The sequence below is a fragment of the Schistocerca piceifrons genome, chromosome 4 (genome assembly GCF_021461385.2).
Source record: "Schistocerca piceifrons isolate TAMUIC-IGC-003096 chromosome 4, iqSchPice1.1, whole genome shotgun sequence".
Classification (NCBI taxonomy): Eukaryota; Metazoa; Arthropoda; class Insecta; order Orthoptera; family Acrididae; genus Schistocerca; species Schistocerca piceifrons.
Window position 1 is genome coordinate 496,269,966 of NC_060141.1, and position 14,870 is coordinate 496,284,835.

Below are 14,870 nucleotides of genomic sequence, written 5' to 3' on the forward strand. Positions count from 1 at the left end.
CATTCAGCTTCCTGTTATTATTATTATTATTATTATTATTTACAATTTATGGCCTTCATTGTATTACTGTAGCCAACTTTATACAAAGAATTTTCCAGTTTTCTGTCAGCCCGGTACTACTATATTCTCTCAGATCTTATCCTTCTTTCTTCATCAGAAATCACCCTTCCTATTGTCTGTTTGTTGATTCTCGTTTGCAGTCTGGTTTGTTTGTCTGCGAGTTTCCTGGTTTTGTCAGTTTTGTTTCTTAGGTTTTGCAATGTAATCTGTAGCTCATCCATATATTCTTTGATTTCTGTAATCCACTTAATGTTGTACTTATTATTCCACAATTTTTCTGTTATTCTCCTGATGATCCTGTTCTCTGGTGTTCTGATTAGATATCCGAAAAATGAATTTCGTTTCTTCCTTATTGTACTCATTACCGGTTCTATTTCCTTGTAGACTGTTTCATTTGTATCTACTCTCCAGTGTCCATCTTTCTGGTACAATTTGTTGATGCATGTTCTGATGATTCTTTTCTCTATTTTGAGCATTTTGTCTATTTGTGTAGTGTTAGTTGTTTTGAAGATGGTTTCACTTGGGTATCTTATTTCTGGTTGAGTGACTGTTTTGTAGCGTTTTAATTTTGTTGCTATTGACAGGCTCTTTCTGTGGTAGGTGTTCTTCGTGATATATTGTGTTCTAGTCAATTTTTTTATTCTGTTATGCCATATTGACTTTTCATTGAGGTTATATGTAATGATTTCTCCCAGATATTTAAATTTATCTATGCTTTTGATTCCTTGGTTTCCTATGGTAATTTTGTTTATGATTAGTGGGTCAGTTAACATGATGACTGTTTTTTCAAAGGATATTCCAAGACCAATTTCTTTTCTACTTCCTGCAGTGAGATAACTTGTTGTTTGGTTTCCTGAATACTGCTGGACAAGAGAGCAAGGTCATCAGCAAATCCTAGACAATTTAAACTTATTTTGTCTTCGGGTCTTCCAATTTGGATGTTCTTTGGGTTAATCTTGTACCATTCCCTCATGATGTATTCTAAAGTACAGTTGAACAGCAGAGGTGCCAAGCAATCGCCTCGTCTCAAACCTGTTTTTATGATTAATGACTAAGAGAGTTCCGCCCCTCCCCAAACTTGACTTTTGATACAGTGTCAGTGAAAGTGAGTTCTGTCAACTTGATTAATTTTGTTTGGAGCTCAAAATTTCTCAAGATTTTTAACCTTGAAGGTCCATGGGTACAGTGATATGTTTTTTTAAAGCCCATGAAGGTTCTTACAAGAGGTTTATTTTGTTTCTTGTAATATGCTATGGCTAATTTTAAAGTGATGATCTGTTCTGCACAGCTTCTCCAAGGTCTGAAGCCTCCTTGATATTCACCTAATTCTTCTTCTAGTTGCTCTTTGATCCTCTTGTATAGGATTCTGGAGAAAATCATGTATGTGCAGTCTAAGAGAGAGATACCTCTGTAATTATTTGGGTTGCCTTTATCTCCTTTTTTGTGTAGTGGGTGGATTATGGCTGTGGTCCAATGTTTGGGAAACTTTTCTGTTATCCAGATTTTTGTTAGGGCTGTGTGTAAGGATGTTAAAACTGTATCACTGGCATATTTCCACATTTCTGCAAAAATTTGGTCTTCTCTGCATGCCTTATAATTTTTCATCTCTCTGAGTGCTGTTTCCACCTCTTGGATTGTTGGAGGATTTATGAGATCAAGTGGAGTCTTGATGGGTGTGTCTGTATTAATTACTAAAAGTTCCTGGGGTTCTGCACAATTCAAAAGTTTACTAAATGCTTTTGCAATGGTTTTGGCATTTTCCTTGTCATTATGTGCCATTTTTCCATCTTCCCATTTTAGCATTAACGTGGGAGGGGAAAATTTTTGTAATTGTCTTCCAAACATTTTGTAAAAGTCTCTGGAATTGGTTTTATCGTAATTTTCTTCTACTGAGTCAATTAGATCTTTCTGTGATTGTCTCTTGGTTTGCCTGATAATTTGTGTGAACTTTTTCCTGATATTTTTGAGCTTGGTTGCATTTTCTTCTGTTTTGTGTGTTTGAAATTTTATCCATGCATGATGTCTTTCTTCATGAATTTGTCACATTCTGAGTTCCACCAGACATGTCTTTTACGTGGATTCAATGGGGCTTAATTTTCTGCTTGTTGCCTGAGAATCTGAACCAGTTCTTCTAAATTATCAGTCAGTTTTATATTTTGTGTGACTTCTCTATATTTATCATTTCTAATTAATTGGTGGAGATTGAGGTTCCTCTTTCGTTTATTGCATTTTGGTTTCTTTATTAGTGGTATAAACTTAATTTTGATTTTGACAATGTAATGATCTGAACCTGTATCTACCTCTCTAATACTTTAACATTGTAGATTTCTCTGTGGAAGAATTTGTCCATAAATACATAATCCAGCTGCCATTCTCCTTTTCTCCATTCAGGATGTTTCTAAGTTTTAAGTTTGTTTGGCCTTCTTTTGAAGTATGTGGACTGTGACATCAGTTGGTGTTCCCTACAGAGTTCAACAAGTCTTCGACCATTCTTATTTGTTTGTTTAGGTGGAGCCCAGTTCCCAGTGATATCCCGGTATTTCTTTTCTCTTCCGAGTTGGGCATTGAAGTCCCCTAACAGGATAGACTCAGGTTCACTTTATAAATAATAACACTATAAACAGTAGTCAAGGGCGATGACATTCTGATTAAAGCACATTGCCTAAGCATCTAAGGTCAAAACTGGCCAATCCATAGATAAATACACTGAAGAGCCCAAGAAACTGGCACACCTGCCTAATATTGTGTAGGACACCCGTGAGCAAGCAGAAGTGCCACAACATAACATGTCATGGACTCCGCTGATGTCTTAAATAGTGCTAGAGGGAACTGACACCATGAAGCCTATAGGACTGTCCATAAATCCATAAGAGTACGAGAGGGTGGAGATCTTTTCTGAATAGCACATTGCAAGGCATCTCAGATGTGCTCAATAATGTTCATGTCTAGAGAGTTCAGTGGCTAGCAGAAGTGTTTAAACTCAGAAGAGTGTCCCTGGAGCCACTCTGTAGCAGTTCTGTTCATGTGGGTTGTTGCATTGTCCTGCTGGAATTGCCCAAGTCTGTCAGAATGCACAATGGATATGAATGGATGCAGGTGATCAGACAGGATACTTACATACGTATCACCTGTTGGAGTCGTATCTCGACACATCAGGAGTCCCATATCACTCCAACTGCACACATCCCACACATTACAGAGCATCCACCAGCTTTAAAAGTCCTGCTGACCTGCAGGGTTCATGGATTCATGAGGTTGTCTTCATACCCGTACACCTCCACCCGCTTGATACAATTTGAAATGAGACTCGTCCAACCAAGCAACAAGTTTCCAGTCATCAGGTGAGGCTTAAAGATTTGTGTCGTGCAGTCATCAAGGGTACACGTGTGGGCCTAAAGCACCAAGAGCCAATATTGATGATGTTTCATTGACTGGTTCACACGCTGACACTTGCTGATGGCCTAGCATTGAAATCTGCAGTGATTTGCGGAAGGATTGCATGTGTGTCACATTGAACAAATCCCTTCAGTCATCATTGGTCCCGTTCTTGAGGGATCTTTTTCTGGCCACAGTGATGCCGGAGATATGATGTTTTACCCGATTTCTGATATTCACGGTGCACTTGTGAAATGGTCATATGGGAGAATCCCCTGTTCATTGCTACCTTGTAGATGCTGTGTCCAATTGCTCGTGCACAGACAATAACAGTACATTTAAACTCACTTAAATCTTGATAACCTGCCATAGTAGCAGCAGTAACCGATCTAACAACTACGTCAGACACTTGTTGTCTTATATAGGCGTTGCAGCTTGCAGTACCATATTCTGTCTGTTTACATATCTCTGTATTTGAATACGCTACCTGTACCAGTTTCTTTAGTGCTTCAGTGTAAGTTACAGCAAAGAGCAGGAAAGATCTTTGTTCGAAACTGTAAAATTTAAGTGCAATGAACTGTTTATTTTCCATTTATTAACCTTATTCATTGCACACAGTACATTTATTTTTAGACCTTGTCTCAGTTACCTTATTTACTCACTATGAAATGAGTTTTATTTGGAAGTTTGTCATTTAAAAAATATATGGTCATCTTAAATCATAGAAGAAGTCGAGGTAACTGTTTTTACATGCTTATACCTTATACTGGAATTCCTACTCTTTGTTATGTTTATTTTAAGTTTTTTTCATCAATGTACACTAACATTTAAATTTTGTGAGGACAACATTCTTAAAAGTAATCACGTCATTCACTTTGCATTCATTGTGAAAGCTGTGGGGATAGCAAATTGGAGCAAATTGGAGCTACTGATAATGGGAGCAAATTGTAGGTGTAGCTTTTATTGAGCTACATGCACGTAAGAGTTCACAATTCACAACTGATTCACACAGTTATCTTAAATTGACTCAAAATAAGGGAGCAGAGACGACATCCCGTGGCTGCAGGAGTGTGCATTTGGGTGTTTGTTTTTGTGTGTGTGAAAGGAGTCTGTATTTGTGTGTGTGAACGTGTGCATTTTTGCTTAGGAAGCCACAAATGTCAGCCATAGCTGTGTAAGTTTAGTAGTTATATCAAGGTAGTAATTGAAATGAGTCACAATTTTATCTCATTGTGGAAAATGAATCCCTTCACTCAACCCCACCATTACATACATATAAAGGGCTTCTATAAACTGGTTCTCTGGCTAGAGGAAGAAAAAGACTACACTACCACCATTAGGAACATCTTCAGCAAGAAAAAATAATATAAGAATAATGTTTTCTGTGGATGACTTCTTCAGTAGTTTTTATTTCCACATATTAGTTGTACTAATAACTTTCTTTTCCAGGAAGTGTGGGTTAAAAAGAGTTGCAAACCATTTAGACAGAATCAACAATGTAGAAGCGAATTAAGGCTAAAAGCTACTCCTCAGAGGGATAATGGTAAGTGTTACATATGATATGTGCATCAGCCACTCTATTCAACCTTGCCACACATGAATAATTTACCAAGCACTTTCAACCAGAGTTTTGAAAACCTCTGTGTCATGAATTTCTGTTATTGAAGAACAGCTTTGTTTAATAGTGGTGGTAGTTTTTCTTTGTATACTTTCAGTACTTCAGTACTCATAAAAAAAGAATTGGAAATTATAAAATTTGTTTAAGAATGGTTTTCTTTGGAACTGTAGTCTGTCCACCAAGGAAAAGTTCAGACCTTATTATAAGTGTTGGGAATTTTGGGGCTGTCTTTGAATGGTTCATTATTTACTTATAAAGAAATTTCTTTGTTGTTGGGATTCCTATTGCATGACTCACTTTTTGTGATGTTCCAAATAGTTCATAATTTGTCCCTGGAGGAATTTATTTTTCCTAAAAAATACATGACTTTGTTTACAATTCTAAAATACAAATTGTTATGTGATTTAATCCTGTCACCCTCTGTGTTCATTGACAGTAAGTGAAGTCGTCACTTACTTTTTGTGGTATTCAAATCCTATTTGTAACTCAGGGCTTAGGAGCATTTATGCATCCACATATGTACTCTGAAAGCCACTATATGATGAATGATATTGGATGTTTTTACTCCTGATTATGTTTCCCTTTCCTCTTCCACGTGTGAATGGAGTAAGGAAAAAACGACTACCTATATGCATCTGTATGAGCTTTTATTTCTCTAGTTTTGTCTCCATGATCCTTGTGTGAGATGTATGTTGATAACTGTAGGATTAATCTCAGTCTGTCACAAATGTCTTTTCTCTAAACTTTCTCAATAGTGTTTTGTGAAAAGAACATCATCTTCTCTCCAGGGATTCCCATCTGAGTTCAAATGGCATTTCCACAATACTTGCATGTTAATCTAAATTACTCATAACACGTGTAGTAGCACACCTCTGAATTACTTTGATGTATTCCTTTAATCTGACTTGGTGGGGATCTCAATCACTCAAGCAGTATTCAGAAATGAGTTGCATAAACGGTCAGTAAGCAGTATCCTTGATAGGTGAGCTACACTTTCCTGGAGTTTTCCCAATAAACCAAGTGCCTGCCTCAAAACTGTTCTTACGTGCTTGTTTCATTTCATGTCAATTTGCAGTGTTATGGACAGGTTTTTTGGTTGATGTGACTGTGCCGAGCAGCACATTACTAATACTGTCCTTGAAAATTATGTCACTGGGTTTCCTACTCGTCTGTATTAATTTATATTTTTCGCACATTTAGAGTGAGCTACACATCAAACTGAAATTCTGCCGAAGTTATCCTGTATCCTCCCACAGTCTCTCAATGACAACACTTTCCTGTATATCACAGTGCCATTAGCAAACAGTTGCAGGTTGATACTGAGCCTATCTGTCAGACTGTTTGTATATATGGAGAACAAGACCAGTCCTATCACATTTCCCTGGGTCACACCTGGTGATACCATTGTTTCTGATGAACACTTGTCATCCAGGGCAATATATTGGGTTCTTTTAATTAAAATGTCTTTGAGCCACTTGCATATCTGAAAAATGTATTCTGTATGCTGGGACCTTTGTTAACAGTCTGTAGTGTGCTTTGTCAATCTTTCTCTGTAAATTTAGTTTACACTAAAGAAATCTGCAGCAACCTGACATTAAGGGTACTGGTTTGCATGAGTGGCATTCAATAAGTAATGAACAATTTTTTTTCCTCACCCAGTTTCAGTTGAAAAAATGTGGAATTTGGCATGGGATATTGTGGAATATTCCCATTTAAACCCCTATACTTTCATGAATTTCTGATAGGGGCAGTGCTATACTTAGCCTTCAAAATGAGGTCTCTAATGCAGATGCATTCCAAGTAGAGAGCTGTCATTGAGTTACTTTTGGCAGTATACCAGAGCATCTCTGATATTCATCAGTGCTTGCACAGTGTCTACAGAGACCTGGCAGTGAACGAAATCATGGTGAGTCATCAGGCGAGGTGTGTGTCATCATCGCAACAAGGTCACACGAACCTGTCCAATCCCCCACAAGCTGGCCAGCTGCACCCAGCTGTGACTCCTGCAGTGTTGGATGACTCCTGCAGTATTGGAACTCTTAGTCCTGTTTCACACTGGGACGCTGGTGACTGTCACCAGTGCTGGTCAATAGTAATCTTGATGAACACTCCTGGATCACTGGTGTCTGACACCACAGGTATTGCCAATTGATTAGTTAGTGAAATGGACTCGAGCGAGGAGGAACTTTTGTTAGTACTTCTAAATAAGAGGAGGAGGAGGAGAATGAATGCAAAACGTTCATTACACTTACATCCATTGCTAAGAGGCTTGGCTGGAGAAAATATTGTTTTATACTCTTTATGTCGATCTGGGACAAGATGAGAAGTAGTTTTTTCAGTATTTTTGAATGCCAGAAACTTCATTTGATGAACTGCTAGGAGAAGTGAAAGAAGAAATCACAGGAATGGACAATAATATTTTAACTGTATTTTTCGGACCATAAGGCGGAGTGCCGTAAGACTACGATAAGACGCACACTTAATTTTGTTATGAAAATTTTGAAATATAAGTATTTTTTTTAGATTTCTTCTTCATTTGACCTGTAGGGGTGATTTCATGGTTTCCACACTCGTCCATTGTGTCCCTTCTTATCGCATTAAGACTGCGTAAAGATACACTTCATACTGGTAAATGTCAAAGAAAAGGGATGAGGGATGCAAATGTGTTTGAGGGTTGCTATCCTCCTAGCCTTTACAGGCTTAGCAACTAAATTTTGCTACTCCTTTATGGTCCGAAAAATAATGTATTAAATTTGAAAAACAACATACAACTTACCAATTTTGTTTTTTTCATCCATACTCTTCTCATTGTAATCAGGCACAAACTACTCTATAATTTCTTGCCAAGCATTCATTTTCACTACTTTGTTGCTATAGTCATCGCTCTTGACATCCCAAATAGTAGGACAACTTTCTACTTCAGTTATAAAGTCGTGTTAATCAAATCTAAACTCATGGCTGCAATGTTTACAGTATAATGGACAATGAATGTTTCGCATCACTGTCTCAAAATTGACCACGTGTCTGTAGGCAACACTGCAGCGCTGGCTCTGTGAACTGTGTCCCAGTCACTCAAATTCAAATTAATGCATGTCTGGCAGTGACTGCTGTGAACACAGTGACCCTGTCTGTCACATGTGGCGAGGTTGAGTCATTGCTGGGTCACAGTGGCTCGGTGAGGCAGTGTAGTGTCCCGGTGTGAATGCTTCAGTTCAAATGAATGTATCTGTCGGTGATCGTCGCTGGTGACCGTCACCAATGTCCCAGTGTGAAAGGGGCCTTATTCAAGGTGATCAAACAAATCACAAACACACACACCTCTCTGCACGACTGGACATCTCTGTTGGTAGAGCAGACACAGCTGTCCACCGGCTGGGGTATTCAAACATGCGTGTCCCTGAGTTCTTCCCTGCCTAACAGATGATCATGAAGGGCAACGAAGGACCTTTTGTGTGGAATTCCTTGTGCATTACAAGGCTGATCATGACATTTTTCTGGCAAATGTCATCACAGGTGATGAAACATTGGTTCATCACTTCAAACTGGAAACAAAACGGCAATCCATTGTGTGGTGCCATACCACCTCTCTTCCAAAGAAAAAGTTCAAAGCTGCAACCTCAGCTGGTAAAGTCATGGCAAGAGTCTTCTGTGACTCTGAAGGGATTATTGTGTTCATTGTCCTCCCTCAAGATGCAATGATCAATTCTGAAGCGCGTTGACCTACCCTCAGGAAATTGAAGAAATGACTTCAGCATGATTATCATCACAAAAAAGCAAACTAACTTTTTCTTCTCCATGACAATGCGAGGCCTCACACAAGCCTCTGCAGCCGAGAGGACTCCACAGAACTTCATTGAGCTGCTCTTTGTCGTTCGCCTTATAGTCTGGATCTCATAACTTCCGACTTCCATTGTTTGGCCCAATGAAGGATTCACTCTGCAGGAAGCAGTACATGGATGATGGGGACTTCATTGATGCATCAAGGTGTTGGCTCTGACATTGCCCAGCAGAGTGGTGCCTTGCGGGCATACATACCCTCCTTTAAGGTAACATAAGGCCATCACATTGAATGGAGATTATGTTGAGAAAAGTGATGTTGAAGCCAAAAGAGTGGGGGTGTATTGGAATCCTAAATCAAACAAACCTGCTTTTAGAAAAAAAAAAAAAGTTACATTATTTATTGAACGTCCCCCATAATTTTGTGGGTATGTTTCTTTTACCCTTCAGATTATTTAATGTATTTATACAAATTATTTGTTTAGGATAACAGTTCTCAGATATCTCTGTGACTAGTTACAGTATTTTTGATTAATGCCAGGTGTATTGCATGTGTCAAACTTTTTTTCCATGAAGAAATACGTCTGCTAAAAATTGTATTGGGGGAGTTAAATTGCACAAAGTGGCAAGGGACTTAAATATAGCTCTGAAATTGATAGGATTGAAACATTTAATTTAGTCTCCACGTAATATTACCTTATTCTGTTTGGAATTTACAAAGTTTAATAACAAATTAATATTTTTCATGACTAACTCAAAATCAGCAGCCAGTGTCCTGTGTACTGTAATTATTTCTATTAACTTTCATGAAATTTCTACTTCTACACTACAAAATCTGAGTGTAATTGTTTTTATATCTGTAGCCTTTATTAATGAAAATAGCAACTTCTTCTTTGAATTCAATTTTAAAATGGTTCATGCTCCATCGATAACTATATAAATTCTATTACAAAATCTTTATTCCACGTGATCATAGGAAGCAAAACAAAGCAAAACTACATTATCATACCTAATGGCAAGATGAATTAGTTGCAGGCAACCAGCAGTTCATATATTTTGAAACCATGACAGTTTAAATGTTTTGGCCAGTTTAACATCAGTGCTGAATTACAAGAATTTATAAGGACCCAGCTGGGCAGTAAAATAAATATAGTTTAATGAAACAATATTTGACTTTCAGTAAAACAGTTCATTAACTGACAAAAATGAGTCCCTTGTATACATTTACTCCTCTATCTTATTCTAACACTAAAAATAAGTTTCAAATAAATTATGTTTTATGCAAATACAAGTCCAAAAATAATTTCTATGTAGGTTCTCCTCCCTTGTGTCAAGCCTACAGTAAGATTCTGCATTCTAGTGCTGTTTAACAAGTAGACATTAGATAAGAAATTGTCAGCAAATGAAAAAGCATGTTAGCATTATAACAAGGGTTGTTGTTGCTGTTGCTGTTGCAGTCTTCAATCTGAAGACTTGTTTGATGCAGCACTTGTGACTGTGTTGTACCTTTGCTGTCTTTTATCTCTGTGTGTTAGCTGCAACCTATATTCATTTGGATTTGCTTACTGTGTGTGAGCCTCAGTCTGTTTCTACTTACACTGCCCTCCCCCGCCCCCCTTCGCCTCCCCCCCCCCCCCCTCCTGGTCCCTGCAACACACATCTCACTCCATTATCATTGATGATTCTTCGACACCTCGGGCTGTGTCCTATAAACCAATCCCTTCTTTTAGTCAGGTTATCTTTTTCCGCAATTTGGTACAATACCTCCTCAATAGTTATTCTATGAACTCATCTAATATTCAGTAGCACCACATTTGCCAAATGTCTGAACTGTTTATTGTTGACATTTCACTTCCATGCAAGGCTCCACTCCTGATAAAAACCTTTAGATAAGACTTCCTAACACGTAAATTCATACTCCATGTTAACAAATTTATCTTTTCTGAAATACTTTATTGCTAGTGTCATTCTGCATTTGATACCAAAACTTTCTCTATACCTACAGCCCTAATAAATATTGATTTCCCTTTCTTCAGTTTATCTTGTAAGATAAGACATTGGGGCAGTATTGCATAGCCTGTTCTTACATTTTTATGTGGAAGATATGAGGGTTGTGCAATAAGTAATGCCCCATTTTTTTTCTCAGAACATATTTACTGCTAAGAGTCAGAATTTGGTGATAATATACATCAACATATGTTGTCTATGTCCTGTTTTTGTACATAGTCTCCATCATGTTCTTTGGGCGTATGCCAACGTTGTGGAAGAGCATGTATCCCTGCTGGTAAAAGCTCTTGTCCTGTAGGCATAGCCATGTTTTCACTGCATGACTGACATTCTTGTCATCTTCAAAGTCTGTTCCCCGTAAAGAAACTCTAAGTGGCCTAAAGAGATAAAAGTCTCAGGGTGCCAGGTCTGTCTGGACTGTAGGGTGAATGAGGCAGTGACATCCAACCCAATTTGGCTATGTGTTCCTGGGTTCTCAGACTTGTGTGTAGGCAAGCACTATTTTGTTGGACCAAGATTTCTGCTGGGTACTTGCCCAATTGAACATGTCAGAAATGGTTCTTGAGTTTATTCAGAGTCTTCACGTATGTCCCTGAATTGATGACTGAACCTCTTGGCATCACATCCATGAGAATGACGTTATCGTAATCCCAGAAGGCTGTCATCATGACTTTTCCAGCTGAGGGGGTTGTCTTGAATTTATCCTTTTGTGGTGAATGAGGATAATGCTATTCCATGGACTGTCTTTTTGCTTCAGGTGCAAAGTGGTGCACCCAGCTTTAGTCCCCTGTAATGATCCGTTACAGAAAGGCATCTCCATCAGTCTCAAAAGGCTCCAACAATTCAGATGTAATGGCCTTTCTTTGAGTCTTGTGGTCTTCTGTGAGCATTCATCGAACCCATCATGAGCACTTCTTTGAATATCCAAGAGTCCCGATCATTGCAGACGTACTTCAATGCTGACCGACAACTGTAGAGCCAATTGTTGAGTTGTGATGCACCGGTCTGCACAAATAATGTCATCCGCAGAATTCAGCACGTCTGGAGCAGTGCCTGTGACAGGATGTCCCAAGTGTGGCTGATCATGGAACTCTGTTTCTGCATTTTCTGAGGTTGTAACTTTCTTCACCCATCAACCAACTGTACTCCTATCAACAGCAGCATCACCATACACTGCACACAAATGTTTATGGATGTTAACCATGGTTTCTTTTTCTGCACACAAGAATTCAATAACAGCATGCTGCTTGTAACTTGAGTTGTATGTAGGTGCCATTTTGATGCTGCGCTGTGCTACGGCTCTGTCACCTGTCAGAACAGTTCAAAACATCATTGGTGCACAGAACAAACATCAAATGTGAAGAACCAACAAGGACATTTGTCTGTGTATATTAATGGCTTTTTTAAAAAATGTGGGCCATTACTTATTGAATGACCTTCATATTTCAGTGCTCTAAATTTTTAAATGGCACATTGGTCACTTGGTAAAAAATTTCACAATAATTGTCACATTCTGTTTCTGTTGCCAGTAGTTCTACATTCAATTCAGTGATACTGATTGTCAGTACTGGTTTGTTACCTCCAGTACTAACTGTAGCCTGTATAGGTGTGTTAGCTATACAACTTCATGAGGCCAGTGGATATGCTTGCCGCTCTCCCCTTCCACAAGGCAGTGGGCCAGTTCTGTTCACTGCCACAAAATAAGAGAGTGGTTTTGGTATTATTAAATATAAAATATTATATGCTGGTAAACACCTTTGCTTTCTGATGTATAATAAATCTTCTCAGTGCTTTCTTTACAACAGCAAATATAAATTTTAGGTAAAAAAGTTTTCTTGTTTGGAGCATCCACTTCTTGTGCCCAAAATATAAATTATCCTTCTATGAAATTGTGTCTGATACAATCAGAATTGAAGTAACTATTAATACATGGATTATGTATAATAGATCTCATAGCCTTATAATGAGGTTCCAACCTCAACTTCTACAGCACTAACATAGATACCAATGATAGCAATAAGTTAAGAATTTTCAATTGTAAATGCTTAGTATTAAAAAAACATGAGAATCTGCCATTTGCTACAATGGACAGTGTTGTTGTCATCTTCAGTCCAGAGACTGGTTGGCTGCAGCTCTCCATGCTACTCTATCCTGTGCAAGCTTCTTCATCTCTGAGTAACTACTGCAACCTACATCCTTCTGAATCTGCTTACTGTATTCATCTCTTGGTCTCCCTCTATGATTTTTACCGTCCACACTGCCCTCCAATACTAAATCGGTGATCCCTTGATGCCTCAGAACGTGTCTTACCAACCGATCCCTTTTTCTACTCAAGTTGCACCACAAATTCCTAACATTCTCTTGTAGCACCACATTTCGAAAGCTTCTATTCTCTTCTTGTCTGAACTATTTATCATCCATGTTCACTTCCATACATGGCTACACTAGATACAAATACTTTCAGAAAAGACTTCCTGACACTCAAATCTACACTTGATGTTAACAAATTTCTCTCCTTCAGAAACACTTTCCTTGCCATAGCAAGTCCACACTATACAGGGTGGTACATTGACAATGACCATAGATGACGCTGTAATAGTCACAAACGTGTAAGTACGTGGTATCATGTAACATTCCGCCAGTGCGGACGGTATTTGCTTCGTGATATATTACCCACGTTAAAATGGACCATTTACCAATTGCGGAAATGGTCGATATCGTGTTGATGTATGGCTATTGTGATCAAAATACCCAACGAGCGTGTGCTATGTATGGTGCTCGGTATCCTGTACATCATCATCTAAGTGTCCGGACCGTTTGCCGGATAGTTACGTTATTGAAGGATACAGGAAGTGTTGAGCCACATGTGAAACATCAACCATGACCTGCAACAAATGACCATGCCCAAGTAGGTGTTTTAGCTGCTGTCACAGCTCATCCGCACATCAGTAGCAGACAAAGTGCACAAGAATCAACGTCGGTGTTGAGAATGCTACATCAACAACGATTCCACCTGTACCATATTTCTATGCACCAGGAATTGCATGGCGATGACTTTGAACGTCATGTACAGTTCTGCCACTGGGCACAAGAGAAATTACGGGACAATGACAGATTTTTTGCACGCGTCCTATTTAGCGACAAAGCTTCATTCACCAACCGCGGTAACGTAAACCGGATTAATATGCGTTATTGGGCAACGGAATATCCACAATGGCTCCGACAAGTGGAACATCAGCGACCTTGGCGGGTCAATGTATGGTGCGGCATTATGGGAGGAAGGATAATCGGCCCCCATTTTATCGATGGCAATATAAATAGTACAATGTATGCTGGTTCGTACGTAATGTTCTACCGAAGTTACTATAAGATGTTTCACTGCATGACAGAATGGCGATGTACTTCCAACATGATGAATGTTCGGCACATAGCTCGTGTGCAGTTGAAGCGGTATTGAATAGCATTTTTCATGACAGGTGGATTGGTCGTCGAAGCACCATACCATGGCCTGCACGTTCACTGGATCTGACGTTCCCGGATTTCTTTCTGTGGAGAAAGTTGAAGGATATTTGCTATAGTGATCCACTGACAACACCTGACAACATGCATCAGCGCATTGTCAATGCATGTGCGAACATTACGGAAGGTGAACTACTAGCTGTTGAGAGGAATGTCGTTACACGTATTGCCAAATGCATTGAGGTTGATGGACATCATTTTGAACATTTATTGCATTAATGTGGTACTTACAGGTAATCACGCAGTAACAGCATGCATTCTCAGAAATAACTTCACAAAGGTACATGTATCACATTGGAACAACTGAAATAAAATCTTCAAACGTATCTACATTCTGCATTTTAATTTAAAAAACATACCTGTTACCAACTTTTCGTCTAAAATTGTGAGCCATATGTTTGTGACTATTACGCCTCCATCTATCACAAAGCGAAAAAAGTGGTCCAACTAAAATATTCATATTTCTTTACGTACTACACGAATATGTAATAAAAAATGGGGGTTCCTATTTAAA

The 14,870-nt window shown here is 38.6% G+C and overlaps 1 protein-coding gene across 5 annotated transcripts in view; it reads left to right on the forward strand.

Annotated features, from left to right (window-relative positions):
• LOC124795103 overlaps positions 1–14,870 on the forward strand; it is a 357,029-nt gene that overhangs the window by 174,537 nt on the left and 167,622 nt on the right. For all 5 annotated transcript variants that reach the window (XR_007016643.1, XR_007016644.1, XM_047258949.1 and 2 more), the window contains exon 6: positions 4,885–4,978. Coding sequence is in view for 3 of the 5 variants with exons in the window: in XM_047258949.1 (XP_047114905.1) it covers positions 4,885–4,978 (94 nt within the window). In the remaining 2 variants the exon portion in view is untranslated. The remainder of the gene's footprint in view (positions 1–4,884; positions 4,979–14,870) is intronic.